Source organism: Nycticebus coucang, chromosome 15, assembly GCF_027406575.1.
Source record: "Nycticebus coucang isolate mNycCou1 chromosome 15, mNycCou1.pri, whole genome shotgun sequence".
NCBI lineage: Eukaryota > Metazoa > Chordata > Mammalia > Primates > Lorisidae > Nycticebus > Nycticebus coucang.
The window spans coordinates 83,377,429-83,402,063 of record NC_069794.1 but is presented as its reverse complement, the minus strand read 5'-3'; the positions used below and the strand labels follow the sequence as shown (position 1 = coordinate 83,402,063).

The 24,635-nt window shown below is 39.0% G+C and overlaps 1 protein-coding gene and 1 pseudogene across 5 annotated transcripts in view; both read left to right on the top strand.

Annotated features, from left to right (window-relative positions):
- Positions 1-24,635, top strand: part of N4BP2L2 (NEDD4 binding protein 2 like 2) — a 96,643-nt gene that overhangs the window by 52,714 nt on the left and 19,294 nt on the right. For 3 of the 5 annotated variants that reach the window (XR_008374582.1, XR_008374581.1, XM_053563395.1), the window contains exon 7: positions 14,656-14,703. The exons of the other annotated variants lie outside the window; for them this stretch is intronic. Coding sequence is in view for 1 of the 3 variants with exons in the window: in XM_053563395.1 (XP_053419370.1) it covers positions 14,656-14,703 (48 nt within the window). In the remaining 2 variants the exon portion in view is untranslated. The remainder of the gene's footprint in view (positions 1-14,655; positions 14,704-24,635) is intronic. 5 annotated transcript variants of the gene reach the window in all.
- LOC128566547 (putative monooxygenase p33MONOX) lies at positions 7,430-8,665 on the top strand (annotated as a pseudogene).

Sequence of the window (24,635 nt, the reverse complement as noted above, 5' to 3'; positions counted from 1 at the left end):
GGGAGACTGATGTGGATAGATAGCCTGAGCATAGGAGTGGGAGCCCAGCCTGAGCAAGAGCAAAATCCTGTCTCTAAAAAAAAATAGTTGTGGCAGGCTCCTATAGTCCTAGCTCTTGTCTGAGGCAAGAGAATCACTTGAGTCCAAGAGTTTGAGGTTGCTGTGAGCTATGCTGTGTTCCTCTACTGAGAGGAACAAAGTGTCTCAAAAAAAGAAGAAGAAATTAGAAATAAGAAATGACACCCTGAAAACATTTGAGGAGACAAAACACTATAAAACACAAATAGAAGAACTAGAAAAGCTTAACTACACAGAACGATATGAAATAGAGCCAGTAAGTAACTCCAATACATTTGAAGTTATTTAAGGTATAACTCTTTGTAGCTTAGTATAGTAGTAGTAACTTATTTATAGTGACAATACATGGAAAGCAGAAATTGACATAGATATTTATTTTTAAAAATACTTAGGAGCTAGGGCCAGGCAGGCCTGGTGGTTCACACCTATAATCCTAGCACTCTGGGAGGCCGAGGCAGGTGAATTAATTGCCTGAGCTCACCGGTTTGAGACCAGCCTGAGCAAGAGTAAGACCCCATCTCTGAAAATAGCCAGGCATCGTATAGTTCCAGCTACTGGGGAGGCTGAAGCAAGAGAATCGCTTGAGCCCAAGAGTTTGAGGTTGCTGTGAGCTATGTTGCCAGGGCACTCTACCGAGGACAACAAAGTGAGACTATCTCAAAAAGGGGGGGGGGGCTATTTTCCAGTGAATGAATTTATTGTTCTGTATCAAATAGCTGAGTTGTGTATAATTTTTTAGTATTAAAAAATAAGGGAAGCCAGGCAAGGTGGCTCACACCTGTAATCTTAGCTCTGGGAGGCCAAGACTGGTGGATTGCCTGAGCTCACAGGTTCCAGACTAGTCGGAGCAAGAGAGACTCCATCTCTAAAAACAGCTGGGCATTGTGGTTGGTGCCTGTAGTCTTAGCTATTTGGAGTCTGAGGCCCAAAAGGATCAGACTTGAACCCAAGTGTTTGAGTTTGCTGTGAGCTGTGACGCCATGGCACTAAACCAAGGGTGAAAAAAGGAGATTCTGTCTCAAAAAAAAAAAAAGAAGGAGGGATGGAAAACATGCATACATTTTGTTAATTTTTGTCATTGCTTTCTATTTGCTTAAATGATAAGTTTCAAAATAAGGAAATCTGGTTTTGGAAATTTTTTGCTCTCATGTTTGAAGGGTTTAGAAATGTTGCTAAATTTATTTTATTTTATTTTTATTAAATCATAGCTGTGTACATTAATGCAATCATGGGGTACAATGTGCTGGTTTTATATACAATTTGAAATGTTTTCATCAAACTGGTTAACATAGCCTGCATGGCATTTTCTTGGTTATTGTGTTAAGACATTTATATTCTACACCTAGTAAATTTCACATGTACTCTTGTAAGATGCACCATAGGTGTGGTCCCACCAATTACCCTCCCTCCACCCATCCTGCCCCTTCCTCTCTCCACCCTCTCTCCTTTCCCCTTCTTCCTGGGCTATAATTGGGTTATAGCTTTCATAAGAAAGCTATAAATTGGTTTCATAGTAAGACTGAGTACATTGGATACTTTTTCTTCCATTCTTGAGATACTTTGCTAAGAAGAATATGTTCCAGCTCCATCCATGTAAACATGTAAGAGGAAAAGTCTCCATCTTTTTTTAAGGCTGTATAATATTCCATGGTATACATATACCACAATTTATTGATCCATTCATGGGTCAATGGGCACTTGGGCTTCTTCCATGACTTAGCAATTATGAATTGGGCTGCAGTAAACATTCTAGTACATATATCTTTGTTATAATGTAATTTTTGGTCTTCTGGGATATATACCTAGGAGAGGAATTGTAGAATCGAATGACGGGTCTATTGTGACTGTTTTTTGAATGTGTCAAAGATGTTGAGAGTTTGAAATGTGATAAATCAGGCTATCTTAATAGTGGCTGCTACTGATGTGATTTACCAAGAAGTAAATAAATTAATAATACCCTTTCATTGGCCATATGAAAGGGTGGTTGTAATATCCTTTTCAAACATAGTATATGAACAAACTTTCACTTTAATCATACTCACTTTTGGTAAGAATACAGATGCTGGGCCTAAAGACATTTGTTATATAGGAAAAGTCTTTTTTGTTTTTTTTTTTTGTGGTTTTTGGCCGAGGCTGGGTTTGAACCCACCACCTCCAACATATGGGACTAGCGCCCTATCCCTTTGAGCCACAGGCGCCGCCCGGAAAAGTTTTTTTTAATTGTCTTTATGTTTTGGGATGTTTAAAATAGCGTCTTTTGAAGTGCTAAATACACGGACGGTAGGGCTGATGTACATATGAGATCATGCACAGATACCAGCTCTCTCATTTCAGGCTTAGGACAAGAAGTAAAATTAAGCTACATGCCATTTTTCTTTTGCTATTGTTTTCAGAAAATCATTTTGTACTTAATTTATTGCTTTTCAAATTGTTAGGCCTTTTGGGGGGAGATACGAAAAGTCTTTTTTCTGAAGTAATACTTTGCAGTTTTTTTTCTGTTGTTGTTTTTTTTATGGAGTCAGAGTCTCACTTTGTTTCCGGTAGAGTGTCATGATGTCATAGCTCACAGCAATTTCCAACTCTCGGGCTTAAGGGATTCTCTTGCCTCAGCCTCCCGAGTAGCTGGGACTTCAGGTGCCCACCACAATGCCCGGCTTTTTTGTTGCAGTTGTCACTGCTGTTTTAGCTGGCCGGGGCTGGGTTTGAACGCGCCACCCTCGGTATATGGGGCTGGCGCCCCACCCACTGAGCTACAGGCGCTGCCAGTTTCCTTATTTTTGTTTTAAACTTAAGGTTTCATTTCATCTTGTATCTTTTCCTACTGATTATTGGCTTACCCACTTAGTGGCTTTGAAGTTTCTTTGGTATGACTAGTCCATCAAAAAACACTGTCAATAATTATTTCAAAGTAGTAGAATTTATTCTACATCTATAGACATCATTTCCCCCCTTGTATTTGTACTTTACTTAGTATAAAAGGAACAGAATGAGTCAGGTGATAGTAGTAATGTTGAAATCTGTGAATCTTTGTAATTCATCATGATAAATGAGGGAATAGTATTACATAGTTTTTAAGAAGCACATTTTACATTTCAGACTTCTACCACCTACCAGATGTATGAGGAAATTACTTAAATCTCTTTAATGTCTTCTATTTGTAAAAATGAGGTTGTTAGTAATGCCCATCTCATTTGAATGTTGTGTATATGTCAAATATGTATGGCAATATGATAAAGAACACTGATATGACTAATAACCAAGTAAGAAGAATCATTTGAGATTCCCAAAATAGGAAAAAAGCACTACCCTGCTCCCTTTCCCTGAAAAATCCCAGAACTGTGAATTTTTTGTATTTGAGTTATGTTCTGTTTTTTCAGATTCTGAGCCATTGACTTAAGAGTATAAGCCTCTTCAACAAGGAGGCATTAGTAGGTCTCACATGAGCCTATTGGAGAAAGTATTTTCCTGCTTACACAGGGTGAAAAAATGGGGATTTACTCTACTTACAAAGTTGAACATTACATTTCTTTCCATTTTTTGTAAGTCAAATAAACTCAGATAAAGACAACAGTTTCACTGCTCACCTGGCAATAAAGTTTTCATTCATTCAACAGCACCCAGAATGTCACAGGCACTGTCTTAGGTATTGAGGAGCATCTGGGAGTAAAAGACATCAAACTTCACAGCGGGAGAAGACAGGTAAATCTCATGGTGTACTGGAAGGTGGTTGAGTATTAACAAGAAATATAGTGCCTGGCCCAGGGTAAGCGTGTGTGTGGAGGGATGGAGGCCAGTGGTTGTAATTTTAAGTAAGAGAGTCAAGATGGATCTTACCTGAAAAGTTGACATTTGAGCACCTTAGTTGTCCTAATTTTGATTTGAAGGGAATTTTTAAGGGAAGTTTTTTTAAGTTTTAAGGGAATTATTGGAGAACATAAACCTTTTTAGCATTTATTATATGACACATAACAAAATTAATTCTATTTAGCTGTATGTTTTTCTTAGCAATAGGTATCTGTGAAGCATTATTATCAATGTATTGTGTTATTTCATAGCAGTGAAAGTGAGCTGCAATATTTTTTTTAAAAGGAGGGAATTGGCTAAATCTTGGTGATTAAGCTAGATTTATAGTAAAAGAGGGGGAACTTTTTGATAGAATTGTAGTTAATACATTAAAATAGTGAACTAGTGGGCGGCACCTGTGGCTCAGTTGGTAGGGCGCTGGCCCCATATACCGAGGGTGGCGGGTTCAAACCTGGCCCCGACTGAACTGCAACCAAAAAATAGCCGGGCGTTGTGGCGGGCGCCTGTAGTCCCAGCTACTCGGGAGGCTGAGACAAGAGAATCGCTTGAGCCCAGGAGTTGGAGGTTGCTGTGAGCTGTGTGAGGCCACGGCACTCTACCAAGGGCCATAAAATGAGACTCTATCTCTACAAAAAAAAAAAAAGTGAACTAGTTTGCCTTGTTAATCATGTCTTATATGCACCTACGGTGTGATCTTGTCATGGGGAGATAAAAAGGCTTTTCTATATTTAAAGCAATTATATTGAAGTGATGAGAATTTACTTGAGAAAATGTTAGAAGTTTTAGAAATTAACTAGTTCTATTAGGAAATTTAACTTTCAGGAAAATGGTGTTTCATTATCTAGTATGTTTTAGAGAAATATGCTGCTTTATCTCTTTCTATATTTTTTAAGGTTTGCCTAGGTGTGGGCATAATGAAACCATTACATGAGGACTGTTATTCTATTTTTCATAACTTTAAGGACTTTGCTATTATTATCACTGGCAGTAATAAACTTTAAAGCAGTACTATCTCAAAGTAAAATCTACACAGAAACAGAAAAATTCAATATACCATATTATAGTTTGAACTGGGATTACTCCTGTTCCTGACTGGTAAGTCACCAGATAATAAAGTCACCAAGTAAACTTTTTTCAAATGTGGGCTTTAAGAGTAATTGTTGAGTCCTAATAGCTACAACTGAATTTGCACACAGGCTTTTGTGTTACACAGTAAGTTCATGTTTGTTAATCAAAATTTATGTTCTATAAATCTATGATTGGACTTCTTATCCTAGAGTAGAGCTTAAATATGGAGAAAACTGGAAACACATTGGTTTGTATTTTTTCTTTGCTTTTTTAATTTATAACTGAAGAAAGTCTTAGGGGTGCATTTATTTCTCCATTACAGATGTAGTACATGTTCAGTATAGAAAATTCCGGACACATAGTCACAAAGAAATTGAGCCTGATAATTCACCACCATTAACATTTTGCATATTCCTATATTTGTAAACATACGTACATACATGTTTAAATATGTAGATATGCAAACACATGTATACCCTTTTAGAATTGTGGAATTACAACTTCAATTTGTAGTTTTAATAGCTGTATAGCACAGTGATTCAGAACATAAACTTTGGAATCAGACTTGGGTTGAAGCCTGGCTCCACACATTTATTAATTATGCGACGTGGACAAATTTCTGAGCCTCAATTTCTTTATCTGTTAGATGGGGATGATGTTAGTACATTTTCCTAGTTTGTTGTAGAATTAAATGTGATTTTATATATAACATAGCAAGTGTCTGCTCCATAGGACGTATGTGGGAAATATTAGTCATTATTATTCCTTTATATCTTAGGTTTCTTTATTTCAATATTTTGTGAGTGTTTTTATAAGCTCTGTCTTTCTTTTCTTTCTTTCTTTCTTTTTTTTTGTAGAGACAGAGTCTTACTTTGTCACCCTCAGTAGAGTGCTATGGCGTCACAGCTCACAGCAATCTCCAATTCCTGGGCTTAGGCGATTCTCTTGCCTCAGCATCCCGAGTAGCTGGGACTACAGGCACCCACCACAACGCCCAGCTATTTTTTGCTGCAGTTTGGCCAGGGCCGGGTTCAAACCCGCCACCCTCGGTATATGGGGCCGGCGCCTTACCGACTGAGCCACAGGCGCCGCCCTGTCTTTATTTTCTTGAATGATAAAGCTTACTGTATTAACTTAAATTTATCCTTAACTTTTAAAAATTTTTTTTTTTTTTTGAGACAGTCTTATTTTGTCTCCCTTAGTGAAGTGCCATGGTGCCATGGCTCACACCAACCTCAAACTCCTGGGCTCAAGTGATTCACTTGCCTCAGCCTCCCGAGTAGCTGGCACTATAGGCTCCCCCCATAATGGCAGCTATTTTTAGAGACAGGGGTCTCACTGTTGCTCAGGCTGGTCTCGAACCATGAGCTCAGGCAGTCCACCCATCTCTGCCTCCCATAGTGCTAGATTACAGGCATAGGCCACCGTGCCTGGTCTGTTGTTAATCTTTTTCATTACAACCATCCTAGTGGGTGTGAAGTGGTATCTCATTAGGGTTTTGATTTGTATTTCCTTGATGGCTAATGATGTTGACTATCTTTTTTATTATTATTTCAGGTTCATTGAGGGTACAAAGAATTAGGTTACACTCATTGCATTTGTTGCGTGCACATCCCCCAAGAAGTGTGCCACAATAACCCCCCACTCCCCACCTGCCTACCCTCTCTCAGCTCCCTTGTTCCCCTGCCCCCCACCTTGAATTGATTTGAGTTTTTCTCTTATGAGGGTATGTATGAGATTGTCTACTGGCTTCATATTAGAATTGAGTACGCTGGATTCTTCTCCATTCTTGTGATACTTTATTAAGAAGAATGTGTTATGTTGACCATATTTTAATGTACTTACTGACCATTTGTGTATTTTTTTTTTTTTTGAGACAAGAGTCTTACTTTGTTGCCCTTGGTACAGTGTCGTGGCATCATAGCTCATAGCAACCTCAAACTCTTGGGCTGAAGTGCTCCTCTTGTCTCAGCCTCTGCGTAGCTGGGACTACAGGCACCTGCCACAATGCTCAGCTATTTTTAGAGATGGCGTCTTGCTCTTGCTCAGGCTGGTCTCAATCCCATGAGCTCAGGCAATCCACTCGCCTCGGCCTCCCAGAGTACTAGGATTACAGGCGTGAGCCACCGTGCCTGGCTGCCTCAGATGCCTTTTTATTAAAGTTGTAAGAAATCTTAATTCTGGGTACAAGTTTCATGTCAGATATATTAATATAATTAGCAAATATTTTATTTAAATTTTTTAAATTTAATTTTATTAAATCATAGCTATGTACATTAATGCGATCATGGGACACCATACAATTTTTAAAAATTTTTATATCTGACCACTGACCCAGTAAAATTTGCAAATATTTTCTCCCATTTTTGGGTTTTCTTTTTACTTTCTTGATATCTCTTGAAGTACAGAAGCTTTAAATTTTGATTAAGTCTGATTTATCTATTTCTTCTTTGGTTGCTCGTGCTTTCGGTATCATATAAAAACCATTGCGTAGAGCCAGTGTTTCCTGGTCTGTCAGGAGACCTCTGGTGTCGCTGCCACTCTCACCATGGCTTGGGTCCAAACTGCACCACAACCTCTAGGGAGACGTGGGTCCTCAGAGCCACTTTAGCGTTGGACTTAGGGCTGCAGGCAGCTCTGCAGTGGCAGCAAGAGAATAGAACCTCTGGATGGACCTTTCCTGGGAAGTTTTGCTAATTTGCAGTAGCTGGACAATGTTCCTCATTAACATCTGTCAGCATAATCGTCACATAATTTCACTGTGGTGGCAGGGATTCAGCTCGGAATTATTTATAGAAAACACCTGGATCCCAGTCTTTCAACGGCTATAAGACAACAAGAAGTACCTGCTCTTGAGCCTAGTGGGCCTCTAAGAAAGATGTCCCTGCCCATCAGGATATACCACCAGGCATTCAGCTATGACGATGCTCTGAAGTACCCTACGCCCATGACTCCTCCTCCATCCCACATGGGCAGCATTCCCTGGAAGCCAGTGATTCCTCGCCAAGTTGGAAGGAGAGGCCAATGTATCCTCCTCTCCTATGACTCTGTCATCAGCCATTGACAGTACAGATAAGATCCCAGTGGTGAAGGCTAAAGCTACCCATGTCATCATGAATTCTTTGATCACGAAACAGACCCAGGAGAGCATTCAGCGTTTTGAACAACAGGCAGGGCTGAGAGATGCTGACTGCACACCCCACAAGGGCCTCACCACCGAGGAGAGCAAGTACCTTTGAGTGGCAGAAGCACTCCACAAACTAAAGCTACAGAGTAGAGAGATAACAAAAGAAAAGAAGCAGCCTGTGTCAGCCCAGTCCACCCCAAGCAGCACCCCTCATTCTTTACCCAAGCATAGGCCCAGAGGCTGGTTTACTTCTGGTTCTTCCACAGCTTTACCTGGCCCAAATCCTAGCACCATGGATTCTGGAAGTGGAGATAAGGACAGAAATCCATCAGATAAATGGAGCTTCTTTGGACCAAGATCCATCCAGAAGTACGATTCAGGAAGTTTTGCCACCCAGGCCTACCAAGGAGCCCAGAAACCCTCTGCAATGGAACTGATCCGAGCACAAGCCACTAGGATGGCTGAAGATCCAGCAACCTTCATGCCACCCAAGATTGGACATCCCAGTGATGGAAGGGATGAAACAACCCCCCCATAATAAGTCTCAAACCCCGTGACTTGAATGTGCTCACACCCACTGGCTTCTAAAGCTCTTTCTGTTCTAGGGATTCTAGAGCCCCTCTTCCCTTTTACCTTGGCTCTTACATAGGAAAGGTATATTTTTTAAAAAAATCTCTTCAACTAAGGCTACACCTGAAGACATAATTGGTTTTTGAGAAAAAGGAGTGCAGAGTTTGCCCTTGCTGTGTGGAAGAAGCCATTTTGTACTGCTTTAAAGTTAGGTTAAATCTCAGCACTTGTGCATGGGGACTTTGAGATCTATTTTTGTATTATTTACCCTAGACAAGACTGTGATCGTTGCTTACTGAGATAATGTTTGTGCTGCTCTAAAAACACAGGCTTCTTGATCCTTTTACCACTGTCAATGTGAGCAGTGACAGATCATGGCATAAAGATGCTCACTGACTGGTTCTGACAACTTTAGGCCTCTTGACTGCCAGTACTGTGTTCCAGCCTTGTCAGGTAGGTGGGCCTAACATCTGTTTGAGACCTGGGTACAGTTAAAAGCTAGACTTGGCAGGGATCTTTCTTTCCAGGCTGAAACTGGAGTCATCTTGCATTTTGGTACATCTAATAGACATTTCATGTAGTACCTTTTGGGCCAGTGCTATTGGAGGAATGTTTCTTTTTTTATGCCACAGAACAAACACTACTCTTGCATATGCTTTCTTATACTTTAATGTGAGATTAATTTCAATTTGGTTGAAAACTTTCTAAGGAAGAAAATTCAATCTACTGATTTGACAAATGGATGTTAAGATGGTAACTACAGTTAGTCTTGAGTTCATGTGAAAGTGGTATCACCTTATTTTGACTTCCTTGTTCATCATCAGGTCAGAGCCTAAAACTTTTTTGGGGGGGTGGTTAGAGATGGAAGAATTCAAAATTCTTTTTTTTTTTTTTTTTTTTTTGAGACAGAGTCTCACTTATTAACCCTTGGTAGAGTGCCGTGGTGTCACAGCTCACAGCAACCTCCAAATCCTTGGGCTTAGATTCTCTTGCCTCAGCCTCGCGAGTAGCTGGGATTACAGGTACCTGCCACAACACCTGGCTATTTTTTTGTTGCAGTTTGGCCAGGGCTGGGTTTGAACCCACCACCCGCGGTATATGGGGCCAGCACCCTACTCACTGAGCCACAGGCACCATCCAGAATTCAAAATTCTTTGTATGAAAGCATTTGTCACCAAAATGAGCCTCATACCTTTATGTAGTGTATACCTTACTGGGGAAAGGAAATAGGGAAACTGCCTTTTTATTTCTCCTCACTGTGTACATGTCCAGTCACTGTCTTGAACACTGTCTCACATTTGATTTGGATAGTATTTTATCAGTACATAAGGAACTGACCTTTCCATAGAGATGCCCTAGAGTCTCAAATTATCAGAACAATTAATTTATTTGTGTCTTTTGTCTCTTATTTTGACAATAAAAATCCTTATGACTTTAAAAAAAAGCCATTGCATAATGCAAGGTTGTGAGATTTACATCTATATATTCTAATAAGAGTTTTATGGTTTCAACTCTTATATTTAGGTTTTTTTTATTTCTTTTTTTTTTTTTTTTTTGTAGAGACAGAGTCTCACTGTACCGCCCTCGGGTAGAGTGCCGTGGCCTCACATGGCTCACAGCAACCTCTAACTCTTGGGCTTACGCGATTCTCTTGCCTCAGCCTCCCGAGCAGCTGGGACTACAGGCGCCCGCCACAACGCCCGGCTATATATTTAGGTTTTTGTTTTTTTTTTTTTGAGATGGAACCTCAAGCTGTCGCCCTGGGTAGAGCATCACAGCTCACAGCAACCTCCAACTCCTGGGTTCAAGCGATTTTCCTGCCTCCGCCTCCCAAGTAGCTGGGACTACAGGCATCTGCCACAACGCCTGGCTATTTTTTTGGTTGCAGCCATCATTGTTGTTTGGCGGGCCCGGGCTGGATTTGAACCCGCCAGCTCAGGTGTATGTGGCTGGTGCCTTAGCCGCTTGAGCCACAGGCGCCGAGCCTATATTTAGGTTTTTAATCCATTTCAAATTAAGTTTTGCATTTGGTATAACATAGGGTCCAACTCTGTTCTTTTGCATGTGCATATCCAGTTTTCCAGCATCATTTGAAAAGACTTCTTTTTTTTAATTACTTGTCAAAAATCAATTATCCATAAATATAAGGGTTTATTTCTGGACCCTGAGTTCTATTTCATTGACCTATATGCCCACCCTTATGCCAGTACCATACTGTCTTAATTCCTATAGCTTTATATGAATAGTATGTTTTGAAATAAAGAAGTATGAGTCTTCCAATTTTGTACTTTTTTAAGATTGTAATGGTTATTCTGGGTTCTTTGAATATCCATATGAATTTTAGGATTAGCCTACCAATTTCTGAAAAAAAGATAGCTCAGACTTTGATATCCTGTCAAAATGGAATCTAGTTCAGTTTAGGAAGTATTGCCATCTTAATAATACTGTATCTTCCACTTTATGAACATATTATTTATTTTCATTTATTTAGGTTTTCATTAATTTCTTTCAACAACATTTTGTAGTCTGTGAAAAATTAGCCAGGCATGGTAGTGCCTGTCTGTAGCCCTACATATTGCAGAAGCTAAGGTGAGAGGATCACTAGAGCCCAAGAGTTTGAGGTTGCAGTGAGCTATGATGCCACCACACTGTAGCTTGGGCAGTAGAGTGAGATTCTGTCTCAAAAAAACAAAAAAGAAACAGATTCTTATTGGTTTTTGTATATTGAACTTGTATCTTGAAATTTTGATGAACTAGTTTGGTTTTGTCTTTTAGTACATTGCTAACAATTTTCTATCTATAAGATCATGTTATCTGGAAATAAAGGTATTTTACTACTTTTTCTTCCAATATAGATTTTAAAATTTCCTGTGTGTCAGTGTTTTGGGTTTTTTGTTTTTTTTTTCTTTTGGGACAGAGCCTCAAGCTGTTGCCCTGGGTAGAGTGCTGTGGCATCACAGCTCACAGCAACCTCCAACTCCTGGGCTCAAGTGATTTTTCTGCCTCCGCCTCCCAAGTAGCTGGGACTATAGGCGCCCGCCACAATGCCTGGCCATTTTTTGGTTGCAGCCATCATTGTTGCTTGGCAGGCCTGGGCTAGATTCGAACCTGCCAGCTCAGGTGTATGTGGCTGGTGCCTTAGGCACTTGAACCACAGGCGCCGAGCAATGTTTTTTTGTTTTGTTTTGTTTTTGAGATAGAGTCTCACTTTGTTGCTCCAGGTTAGAGTGCTGTGGGGTTAGCCCAGCTCATAGCAACCCCAAGCTCCTGGGCTCAAGTGATCCTCCTGCCTCATCTTTCCAACTAGCTGGGACTGCAGGCATGTACCACAACACCTAGCTATTTTTTTCTGTGTGTTTTTTTTTTGAGGTCTTGCTCTTGCTCAGGCTGATGTTAAACTCTTGAGCTCAAGTAGTCCTCCTGCCTTGGCCTCCCAGGAGTGCTAGGATTACAGGTATGAGCCATGTGCCTGGCCTGGATTTTAAAAATTCTTTTTCTTGCCTAATTGCCCTGGCTAGAACCCTTAGTATAAAGTTGAGTAGGAATGGTAAGATTAAATATTCTTGTCTATTTTTCCATCCTCAGGGGTAAATATTTAGTCTTTCACCTTTGAATATGACAAATGTGAGGTTTTCATATGTATCTAATATCAGATTGAGGATTTTTCTTTCTGTTCCTAGTTTCTGTTTCCTAGGCTATATTATATGAGTTTTGAGTGTTAAACTAACCTTGCATTCCTGGAATAAATCCCACTTGGTCATTAAGCATAATTCTTTTTTTATGTTGCTAAATTTAGTCTGCTAGTATTTTGTTGTTGAGGTTTTTGTATCCACATTTATAAGAAGTAATTTGTTTGTAGCTTCTTTTTGTGATGTCTCTGGTTTGGGTATCAGAGTGATACTGGCCTCATCAAATGAATTAGGACATGTTCCATCCTCCTCTACTTTTAGAATTTATGAAGAATTAGTATTAATTCTTCTTTATATATTTCATAGAATTCATCAGTGAGGGCCTGGGCTTTTCTTTGTGGGAGGTTCTAAATATCTGTTAAAATCGAGTTTGCTTCCTTTTCTAATTGTTATTCATTTACTTTTTGTTTCCTTTTTGTGTGGGTACAAAATATATATTTTAATCTTATTTGACAGTAATAATTATGTCATACCATTTTTAAAAACAGATTAAAACAACAAATGAAGGCAGAAGGAAGAAAGGAAAGAAAAATCAATCACATTTACAATGAAATGTTTTTTGCAGTTAGCCTTATTTTAGAGCACTATATCAGTATGTCAGTTTTCTTTAACATAAAAAAATCTTATAACCATTCAGAAAACAATAATTTTATAGCTCACTCCTGTAATTCTAATACTTGATGGAGGATGGGGGTGGGGAGTGGTATTTCTTGAGACATGAGTTTAAGACCAGCCTGAGCAAGAGAAAGACTCTGTCTCTAAGAATAGAAAGATTAGCCAGGTGTGGTGGTACTATTTTATAAGTTGAAAATTCCCTGCATTTTAAGTATTCTTTGTCATTGTCATATATTTTGTTTCTTATGCTTTTTTTTTTTTTTTTTTGAGACAGAGTCTTTGTTGCCCTCAGTATAGACCCATGGCATCATAGCTCACAACAACCTCAAACTCTTGGGCTCAAGCGATTCTCTTTGCCTCATCCTCTCAAGTATCTGGGACTACAGGTGCCTGCCACACTGCCCACAATTTTTAGAGATAGGGTCTCGCTCTTGCTCAGGCTGGGCTTGAGCTCCTGAGCTCAGGCAATCCACCCGCCTCAGCCTCCCAGAGTGCTAGGATTACAGGCAAGAGAATCACTTAAGCCCAAGAGTTTGAGGTTGCTGTGAGCTGTGATGCCACAATACTGAGAGCAACATAGTGAGACTCTGTCTCAAACAAACATAAAAAGTAAGCCAATGGTGCCCATTTATTCACAGGCCAGCCACGCATATAGTTCAAAATCCTTGTTCCCTTGACACCCTGGAAGATCCATGCAGCAGCACTCTAAGAATTTTAATTATATATATTTACATGAGTACATATACACTTAAATTTTTAACTGTGGAATGCTGTAAAATTTATTACACAAAATGAAGGTAGTACGGGCTAGATTTGGGTCTATCTCCCAAGACTAGAATATGACAGGGTCACTAGCTACATTGAACTATAAAGTTACAGAGGCTGGTCCAGACTAAGGTATTTACAGATGAAGAATTTTAATAATAATCAAGGAAAGCTAAAGAAAAACCAGGAAAATTGGCTCGGAGTATAAAATTTGAGGTCAGAATTAAAGCCATGATGTTATAAGCCAAAAACAGGGGCTTGTCCCTTTTTGGATCTTGGATTACTTTCACTATCCAATGAAATAGTCCCTCTCCCAGGCGTATAGTCCCTCTCCTCATAATAGTGCTTGTAAAAATTACATACGTGTACATGCGCATACTATTTAATTGTGGAGAATTCACACGTCTGGAGTCTTGAATATCTATAAATGAACACTGGCAGTAAATTTGAGGTAGAGAGAAAGTGATTTGAGTTCAGAGACTAAGTAATGGGAATGAGTCCGAGCCCTCTTAATAAGGTGAGAGCCAGCAGGACGATGATCTCAGTCGGTGGAGTTTAGGAGCTAGGAGCCGCTGCAGGCAGACCCTGGGAAGCTATCCACGTGAGGATTTGTCAGCCATCTCTTCAATCAAAGCAGTTCTCTCCCCTTTTATCTGTTTATATATTGGGGTTCCATGTAAAATTTTGATCAGTAAATGGATTCTACTCATTCCAAAGATACTTAGATGAATTTTAAAAGCAGAACGCAATCTAAAAAGTGCCATCTTTTGTACTTTTGAGTTCTGTTAACTGTGTGATCTTGGAAAAACCATCCTTATGAGTTCTTCAGTCTGTAAAATGAAAATAATAGTACCAAGTTCTGAGTATTGAACAAGATGATGTGTATGAAATCAATTTAAAAGTTGTAAAGCATAATCTAAATGTTATTTTCATTTTCAGGTGTGACTTGAAGAAATGTAAAAATTTCCTAGTAAGGCAGCAACTCAGGTGAGATGAGAACTCCAAGTAATGCTATATTCTAGATCTAGTATTTGACTTTCAAAGATTTAAAAATATGTTTAAAAAATTCTGTTCACTACTGGAACAGACTTTTAAATATGATGCCATCCAACTACCTAGTAAGTGCTTGAATTCTCACTTGTCAAGTCCTGGTCAAGTGGACTTTTTATGTGGACTCTGATGTTACTTTCCTTCTGCCTGAATTTTGCTCTTTGCTTTAAATGAGGCTCTCTAGGTCAAACATCTGTTTTTGTTTGTTTGAAAATAAATATATTTTGCTTCTATCTGTGAACAGTATTTTCACTTAGATATGGGATACTAAGCTAACAATTATTTTCTCTGTCTCAAAAAAAAAATGAATATGCTATTATTTACAACTTTATCCCCCCCCCCGCCCCGAATACGATCTAGTCAAGGTTCACACATTGCATTTAGTTTTATTTATTTATTTATTTATTTATTTTTTTGAGACAGAGTCTCACTATGTTACCCTCCGTAGAGTGCTTTGGCATCATAGCTCACAGCAACCTTCAACTCTTGGGCTCAAGCAATTCTCTTGCCTTAGCTTCCCAAGTAGCTGGGAGTACAGACACCTACCACAAAGCCTGGCTATTTTTTTGTTGCAGTTGTCATTGTTGTTTAGCGGGCCCAGGCTGGGCTCGAACCTGCCAGCCCTGGGGTATGTGGCTGGTGCCATAACCCCTGAGCTACAGGCACCGGGCCTGCCTTTAGTTTTATTGTCTTTGGTCATTTGTTTTTTGTTTTTGTTTTTTTAATTTTGATAACATGTTCTTTTTAACCTAGTTTATTAAAGTCTGATTTCTTTTTTTTTTTTTTTTTTTTGTAGAGACAGAGTCTCACTGTACCGCCCTTGGTAGAGTGCCGTGGCGTCACACGGCTCACAGCAACCTCTAACTCTTGGGCCTACACGATTCTCTTGCCTCAGCCTCCCGAGCAGCCGGGACTACAGGCGCCCGCCACAACGCCCGGCTATTTTTTTGTTGCAGTTTGGCGGGGGCTGGGTTTGAACCCGCAACCCTCGGCATATGGGGCTGGTGCCCTACTCACTGAGCCACAGGCGCCGCCCGTAAAGTCTGATTTCAACATTTAATAATTTAAAATTATTAATGAGATATTTCACATACTTTATTATACTATCAATAACTCTTTGACATCTAGAGTGTATTTTACACTCCCAGCATGTCTCAATTCAGACTTTGAAGCACTTAATAGAATCTTCTTAACTTCTGAGTGACTGACTCTGGAAGGCCAAGGCAAGTGAATTGCTTTGAGCTCAGGAGTTCCAGACCAGCCTGAGCAAGAGCAAGACCCTGTCTCTATTAAAAATAGAAAAACTAACCAGGTGTAATGGTAGGCACTTGTAGTCCCAGCTACGGGGGAAGCTAAGGTAAGAATCGCTTGACCCCAACCAAGAGACTGAGGTTGCTATGGGCAGCAGTGAGACTCTGTCTCCATATAAAAAAAAAAAAAAGAAAGTCACATATTAATGACTACATTATTGGACAGTCCAGCTCTCAATTTTCAGGAATTGTTTCACTCTCTGAAAGGCAATGCTAGTGCAGAATGTTTTCACTTTTCATTGAAAGAGTCATAGACTCAGAGGCAGGAAACAAGCTCATCGCCCTGGCTCAGCCAGCTTCTTCTTACAGGTGGCTCTTTTCTGGAACTTGGTTTCTTCATCTGCAGAATGAAAACGTTGGAATCGGTCATCTCTGAGGCAGAGGTCCAGGCCAGGTGGCAGGTCTCTGACCGCTAGGGGGGAGCCCTTCAAGGGTTTGAGGTACCTTTGCCCTGGGCAGTGTCAGCAGGTGTTGAACATGCCTCTCCTAGAGGGTGGAGATGGCTCAGCCATTTAGACTTCCCTTGACTGTGAGGAAAGAAAAAGAACTGAAACTGTTTTTTATGCTTACCATGGCTTTATAGGTGACGAAAAATAACCAACTCAGCAAAATGAAGTGTTGCACTTTTATTAAACACTTGAGTCTGCAATACCAAATGAGTAAGAACCAAAAACAGGAATCTTCTTAACTCTTCTGAATGACTGACTCAGCATTATCCTGTGTTTTTTTAGACAGTGTTTCTTAGAACAATTTTAAATTTACATGCAGAAAAGTTGAATAGATAGTGCAGTGTTCCCATGTAACCCCCTATTGGTCTCTTTTTAAGCACCCCCTCCCCCTCCATTATATATGTGATGCTGTCCTGTTGAGACTTTGGGCCAGCTGTCTTGTAGAACAAGCACTTTCCTGCTTCCTGATGTTTTCCTCATCTAACATCTTCGTTTAGCCTGTGCATTTCTTGTAAAGTGGAAGTTAGGTCCAGAGGGTTGATTAAATTTAGATTAAACATTTTTGGCAAGGTTTGTTTGTTTGTTTTGGAGATAGAGTCTCACTCTGTCACCCAGGTTGGAGTGCTGTGGCATCATAGCTCACAGCAACCTCAAATGCTAGGTCTGAAGGGACCCTCTTGCCCCAGCCTCCCAAGTAGCTGAGTCTACAGCCGCCAGCCACAACGCCCAGCTGGTTTTTCTACTTTTAGTAGAGATGGGGGTCTCACTCTTACAAGGCTGTTCTCAAACTCCTAAGCTCAAGCAATCCTTCGCCTTGGCCTCCCAGAGTGCTAGGATTATAGGTGTGAGCCACCACACCTGGCCAAGAGTTTTTAATAGGTATTGTATTTTTATCCCTCATAAACATCCTTTTTTGAGGTTGTGCCCATCACTCCAGTATATTGAAAACACATTTGAACCCTCATTCTGTCATCTATTATCTATTCCTCATTACTTTCTCTCATTAAAAAATATGACAAAACACATCTTTACCTTTGTTCTTCATCTTACTGATGAAAATACTGAGAGAACAAAGGAGAGTATTAGTTCTTTGGCTGCCTTATCTTACAATGTGTGGGATACAGTCGCCCTCAGTATTTGTTAAATAAATTTTCACTGTTGACTTCTCTTTTTCTTGAAATTACTTCTTTCAGTTTATAAAATAGTCCTCTTTACATAGTCTCTTCCTATTTTAGTTTCTCTTTGTTTCTTTGGTTTCTTTTTGTACCACTTAACTCTTCAGTGTGTTTTTAATGTGCTGTTCTGTCCTCTCTTTTTCCCCTCTGTACTCAACCCTAAGGCTATTTCAAACATGATCTCAATCCCACTTCTTTATTGTTGTCTCCTATAACTTTTTCTTTAGCCCTTAATTCCTGCCTGCATGATGCCTGGCTAATTTTTTCTATATTTAGTAGAGCCACGTCTCACTTTTGCTCACAAAAGTGAGCCACCACACCTAGCCTCCAAAATCTCTTATTTGTTAATATTGGGGACTTTGTCAAAGAAGAAAATTAGCTAGCCTCAGGTGCAGGTCACTGCAATGCCTTGGGCTCCCAAGACTACCATGAGAACCATATGACTATGCAAATCCTGGTATCTTCTCTTCTTGGAGTCTTGGTGTAGTGAACAAATGGAACTTAAATGAAAGACCCCTTGATATTCACCCATTCCCATAGACTTTGGGTACTCCCATAAATCCCCAAAAAGCTAATCAATTATCACTGTTCTCTCCTTGAACAAAAATTCTTTTTGCTCCTAACATCAAAGAAGGAAATGGCCTGACACCCTAAGCCCAGTGTCCACATGCTTCTTGCCAAGCTTGAGAGTGATACCATCAGTCATCTTTGCCCCTATGAAAAGTGTTGGCAAAGCTTGAATTTTTCACATGTACATGGATGACTAAAGGTATATCTAGAAACATATACATGTATAGGCACAAACATAAATGTAGAAACATATACTGTACACATGTATATGTTTCTAGATATATGTAAATATATATAATATGGATATATATCTACAAATATATACAAAAATGTGAAATATTAAAACAAGGAAATGAAATCACCCTATCAGGTCTTGTTAGTGTGACTTCTTGTGAGTTGTAAGGTAATACTCCCCCTTTGTTTTGAGAGAGTTTCACTTTGTCACCCTCCGAAGAGTGCCGTGGCGCATCACAGCTCACAGCAACCTCAAACTCTTGGGCTTAAGTGATTCTCTTGCCTCAGCCTCCCAAGTAGCTGGGACTACAGGCACCCACCACAAGACCCGGCTATTTTTTGTCATTATAAATGACAATGACATATAGCTGTCATTGTTGTTTGGCAGTATGTTGTATGTGGCTGGCGCCTTAGCCACTTGAGCTACGGGTGCTGAGCCGGTTTTTATTTTTTCTGTATTTCTTGATTCTATCAAGCCATGTTAGCATCATGAAAAGAGTTGGAGGTATTGCTTCTTTTTCTTTTCTCTGGAAAAATTTGTGTAAGATTGCAATAAACAGTTTCTTGAATATTTGGTAGAATTTTTCTGAAAAGTCATCAGGATTTGGAGTTTCCTTAATTGGAAAGAAATTAACTTTTATTATTTTATTATTATAAGGCTGTTCAGACTTTCTGTTTCTTTTTGGTCAGTTTCCATAAGTTATATTTTGTGGCTATTTATATATTTCTTTTAAACTTATTGGTATAAAGTTGCTAACAGAATTATTCTTTTCAAATTTCTCTGGCTCTGTGATTATGCCACCTTTTTCTTTCCTAATACTAATTTACTTTTTTCCCCTTGATTAATCTTTTTTCTTTTCTTTTTTTTTTTTTTTTTGAGACAGACTCTCACTGTGTCACCCTCAGTAGATTGCTGTGGCATCACAGCTCACAGCAACCTCAAACTCTTGGCCTTAAGCGATTCTCTTGCCTCAGCCTCCCAAATAGCTGGGACTATAGACACCTATTCACTAATCTTTTCAAATAACTAACTTCCTGAAATGTTGATCCTGCATATAGTTTTTTTATTTTCTATTTCTTAAAAATATTTTTTGTTATTCCCTTCCTTCTACATTTTTGAGGTTTATTCTACTCTTTTCTAATTTTTTCAATTTTGAATTGAAAATTAACATTAATTTTTTGTCTCTCCTTTTTTATTGTGAATATTTGTGGCAAATATCTCTTTAAGTACCACTTTTTTTTTCTTTTTCTTGTTTTTTTTGAGACAGAGTCTTAAGCTGTCACCCTGGGTAGAGTGCCATAGCGAGATCATAGCTTACAGCAACCTCTAATTCTTGGGCTTAAGCGATCCTCTTGCCTCAGTTTTATTTTTTTTATTTTTTTTGTAGAGACAGGATCTCGCTCTGACTCAGGCTCGTTTTGAACCCATGAGTTCATGCAATCCACCCTCCTCGGCCTCCCAGAATGCTAGAATTACAGGCGTGAGCCACCACGCATGGCTTAATATTTTCATTATAATTTTTCTATTTACAAATTTTTAAATGTTTTAAAATTGTTTCTGAAAAATTTTTTATTCCTAATTTCAAATTTAACTACATTATGGCTATAGAATGTGGTCTCTATTTTAGTAATTCTTGAAAATTTGTGGAGACTAGCCTTGTTAATTTTTGTAAATATTACCTATGGGCTTGGAAGCAATGTGTTTTCTCCAGTTGTTGGATGCAGTGTTCCATATTTGTCCATTATACCAGTCATTAATTGTGCTATTTATAACTTCTATATCTTTATTTATTCATGTCATCACCTCTTTCTATCAAATATGGAGAAAAGTGTTATAATCTCTGATAAAAATTATGGATTTGTCAGTTTGTATATATATGACTACTTAGTTGGTTTTTTAGAAAAATGTTTCTCCTCCTCTAATCATTTGCAGTTCTCTTAAATAAATTCTATTTATGAAGAATTTTCCTAACTCTTTTTTCAAACTTTAGGTATACCTTGCAACATTCTCTCTTTACATTGTATCTTGGAAGTCTCCATGAAATTTATAAGATTGTTTTTGTTGTTAATACATAATAAAAATAAGAGCTACCATTTATGAAATACCCATCATTGTGCTAGGTGCTTTATCTATAATAAAAGTCATCTTTTCTAACATAATTGGGACAGGCAGCTGGTAGTTCACTGAAAAAGTTGATTGAAGAATCATTATGGAATGATAAATTACTTCAAATATTTCATTTGAGCTTAAAATACGTGCTTACATGTATTTTTTTATTCACCAGCATTTATGTATGATTCTGTTTGGTGTACTTTCCTTTCTTTTTTTTGAGACAGATCTCACTATGTTGGCCTTGGTAGAGTGCTGTGGTATCATAGCTCAAACTCTTGGGCTTAAGCGATTCTCTTGCCTCAGCCTCACAAGTAACTGGGACTACAGGGGCCCGCCACAATGCCCAACTGTTTTTTTTGTTAAAATTGTCATTGTTTCGCAGGCCTAGACTGGGTTCAAACCTGTCATCCCCATTGTATGTGGCTGGTGCCCTAACCACTGAGCTATGGGCATTGAACCTGGCGTAGTTTCTTTTTTCATGAGGTAACTGTATTTGTAATACAAGAATTTCTAGTTTCTATTGGTATAAATTGGAGCGGGAACCCAAAGATATCTCCAAAGCACTATGAGTGAAGAATCATAGGTCTTTTTTTTTTTTTTTTTTTTTTTTTTTTTTGTTTTATTTTTTTTCCACTCTCTATCTTCCTCCACTTGAGGCAGAACATGAATCTAATCATAGTAGTCCACAACAGAGTATGGTAGTATGGAATAATTAGAACCACAAGTTTCTGGCCAGGGTACCAAAAAGGGTGGAGGCAGAAAATGGAAAGTACCAGAGATTGCAGGGAGGAGGAACTCAGAAAAGCAATGCCACAAATTTGTTTATAAACCCAAGGCTTACTCTCAATTTGCACATATAATTTTTTAATATATATAGAGTCTCATTCTGTCACCCAGGGTAGAGTTCTCTGGCATCATAGTTCACAGCAACCTCAAACTCTTGGGCTCAAGTGGGCTCATCCTCCTGTCTCAGCCTCCTGAGTAGGTGGGACTACAGGTGCCTATCATAATGCCCAGCTAGTTTTTCTATTTTTAGTAGAGACAGGGTCTCACTCTTGCTCAGGATGGTCCTGAACTTCTGAGCTCAAGGAATCTACCCCAGAATCATAGGTCTTTATTATGATTTTTAACCAAATGTTGTAGTTATCCTGTCTGTACCTAATTTAATAATTATTTAGTGCTTTGTCTTTAGAGAGACAAACTACATAATTATAGTAACAATTATTACTGGTGTAAATAGATCTGGAAATGAACTCATCTGACTCCTTGTAACTATGCAGTTCTAAACACTAGAGAGCAGCCCTCCAGCATTTAGTGTGCCACTGGTATCAGAAGATATTGCACAGAGGCAATGGAGAGAATCAGTTGATCTCTTATGTCAATTACATGACATGTAATAGAGGTATGACATAGAGAGGTCATTTCAGAGCATCTATAATTAATAATCCTGACAATTCTGTAAGAAGGTCATACTATCCCCATTTTAGAGGGTAGACATGATTTCCCACCTCTGGCTTGTTACTGAGCCTGGGCTATTTCATTGCACAAAGCTGTGAGACCTTTCTTTTATAATATGCATGTGTTTTAATCTTAGATTTATATTCTCATTGCTCATGATCATGAATTAATATATACAATTCCACAGTGGGAAATACTGTTTCTCACCTCCTTATTTTTTTCATGAGGATTATTAGTTACCATACTTTTCCCCTCACTTTCTCCAGCTTTATCTGGATGTTTTCTCATCTTTCTCTTCAGGTCACAGTTCACTTGGCCAGATTAGCTTCTCCCTGAGCAAACACTCCCTTTCTGATTCTTAAGAGGTACACTCGGTCCCTACCTAGGAGCTAGATTCTGAGTTACCATCTAGCAAGCAAAATCTGATTCATCATAGATGTGTTAACATTTGTTCATTTATCTCCTCTTTTCTTTTCTAAAGCTAGCCCCTGCCTCTAACTCTACTGATTTCCTCTCCATTACTAACTTTTATATAATGATGTTTCTTTTCTTCTAATAGTGTCATTTATCCTAAATGAATCAGCACAAATGAGGTCAACTTTAATGAGCCTTATTAACACAGTTTTGATGAGCCTCCCACGGTTTATAGAAAGATGTTACTGAAGAGAAAGTTTCTGCTGATTAGCCACCTCAGATGCATACACATTCTTACTGAAGTCATCACCATCATCACCAAGTCTCTTATTTCCCAGGAACTTCTCAAATCACAGTTGTTGCTTTGTGTTTCCTTTCCAGAGGCCTGGCCCACTGTTTCTGGAGCAAGTGTGGTAGCTGTACAGAGCCTTGGTGGGACAGAACTGGTACCTGTCTCTGGCTCATTTCCTTGTGGAGTTAGTCTTTTGATTTTTGTAGCTCATAGCATTGTGTTGTATTTTCAGTTGGAATTCTAATCCTTAGGGACTCCCTTGATAAATTCTTGGCAAACTACCTTAATGTTTGTAAATTGCCTGATTTTCCAACTCTGATAGTTTATTTCTTAAGGCACCTAATTCTTTCAGGCTCCAATGTTCTCTTCTGCAGTCATGGTGGACTAATATCATTGGTAGGTTCCAATTGTTTGTTTCTCAAAGCCTTTCCCCAATTGTAATTCATTTAGAAAACAAAGGAACTCTTGAGGAATATTAGAGAAGCCCTCATTTTTTCCCCTTCTTCTTTTTTTTTTTTTTTTTGAGACAGAGTCTGACTATGTCACCCTCAGTAGACTGCTGTGGTGTTACAGCTCACAGCAACCTCAAACTCTTAGGCTAAAGCGATTCTCTTGCCTTAGCCTCCCAAGTAGCTAGGACTATAGGCATCCACCACAACACCCGGCTATTTTTTTGTTGTAGTTGTCACTGTTGTTTAGCTGGCCTGGGCCAGGTTCAAACCCACCAACCTGGGGTGTATGTGGCTGGCGCTGTAACCCCTGTGCTGTGGGCACCGAGCCATCTTTTTCCCTCTGCCTCCACTATAAGGACACATTAGTCTTTTTGTTCAGCCTCTGAGCTGAACTTTGAGACAGCTGATCTACCACTTCTCTCCCACATCTTGCATTTCAGTACTTGTATCTCAGTAAATAGCTGCTTTATTCCTTCAGTTAGTCAAACCAAAATGCTTGCACTCATACCTAATTCTTAATCTTTTCCTCATACCTCATATCCAATTTGTTTTCGAATCTTGCTTTCCTTTAAAAGAAAAATATCCAGAATGTGATCACTTCTTACTATCTTTACCCCACAATGAATGAATTAACTCTAGAAGGAGGCACTTGCACCCATCTATTAATATTTATCAAAGTGTGGACAATCTACTAGGGCCTTCCCACCGCTCATATGGAGCCTGGACATGAGGGTAGATCAGGGGCAGAGGTTCCTGCTCTAAAGTATCTCCTCTGTTGCTATTTCTTATTTGATTTCATCCAGAGAAAGAAAAAGAGGACAAGAGAAAAGTCTCAAGAACCATTAGGTTAATGATAATAGGTGTCAAAGCCTAAGCACTGCTCTTATTAAGAGGACTCAACCCTTGCCAGCCAAGCATCCCTCTGTTAATCCCTATGTGAGGGTTTAAAGATGAGAAGAGGAAGAAAAGACAGAGAAAGAAGTGTTTTATACAACTCTGTTTTGAAATTGAGAGACAGTTTTGCATAAACTGCACTTAAAAAATGTGGACCCTAGAGCCAGACCAAGTCTAAACTTGCCTCTAGCTGGGTGATACTGGGAAAATTCTTTAACTTCTCTGTATTTCAGTTGTCTTTGTGAGATGGGGTTAAAACTAGCTTTGTCCTTACTTCATATAGTTGTGAATATTAGGTGAGTTGGTATATGTAAAGCAATTAAACAATCCTAACAGTAAGTGTATGAGAAATATTATAGTTTTTAAAAGACAGTTTTCAAAGTATTGTAGGATGTGGACCTTAGTCTTTCAAATGGCATAGGGAGTTATAAACATATTGGTGGTGAGTCATATTCTAGTAATTCCATTTCCCTCTATTAAGGCTCTCTTTCATTGTATAGTAAAGAAC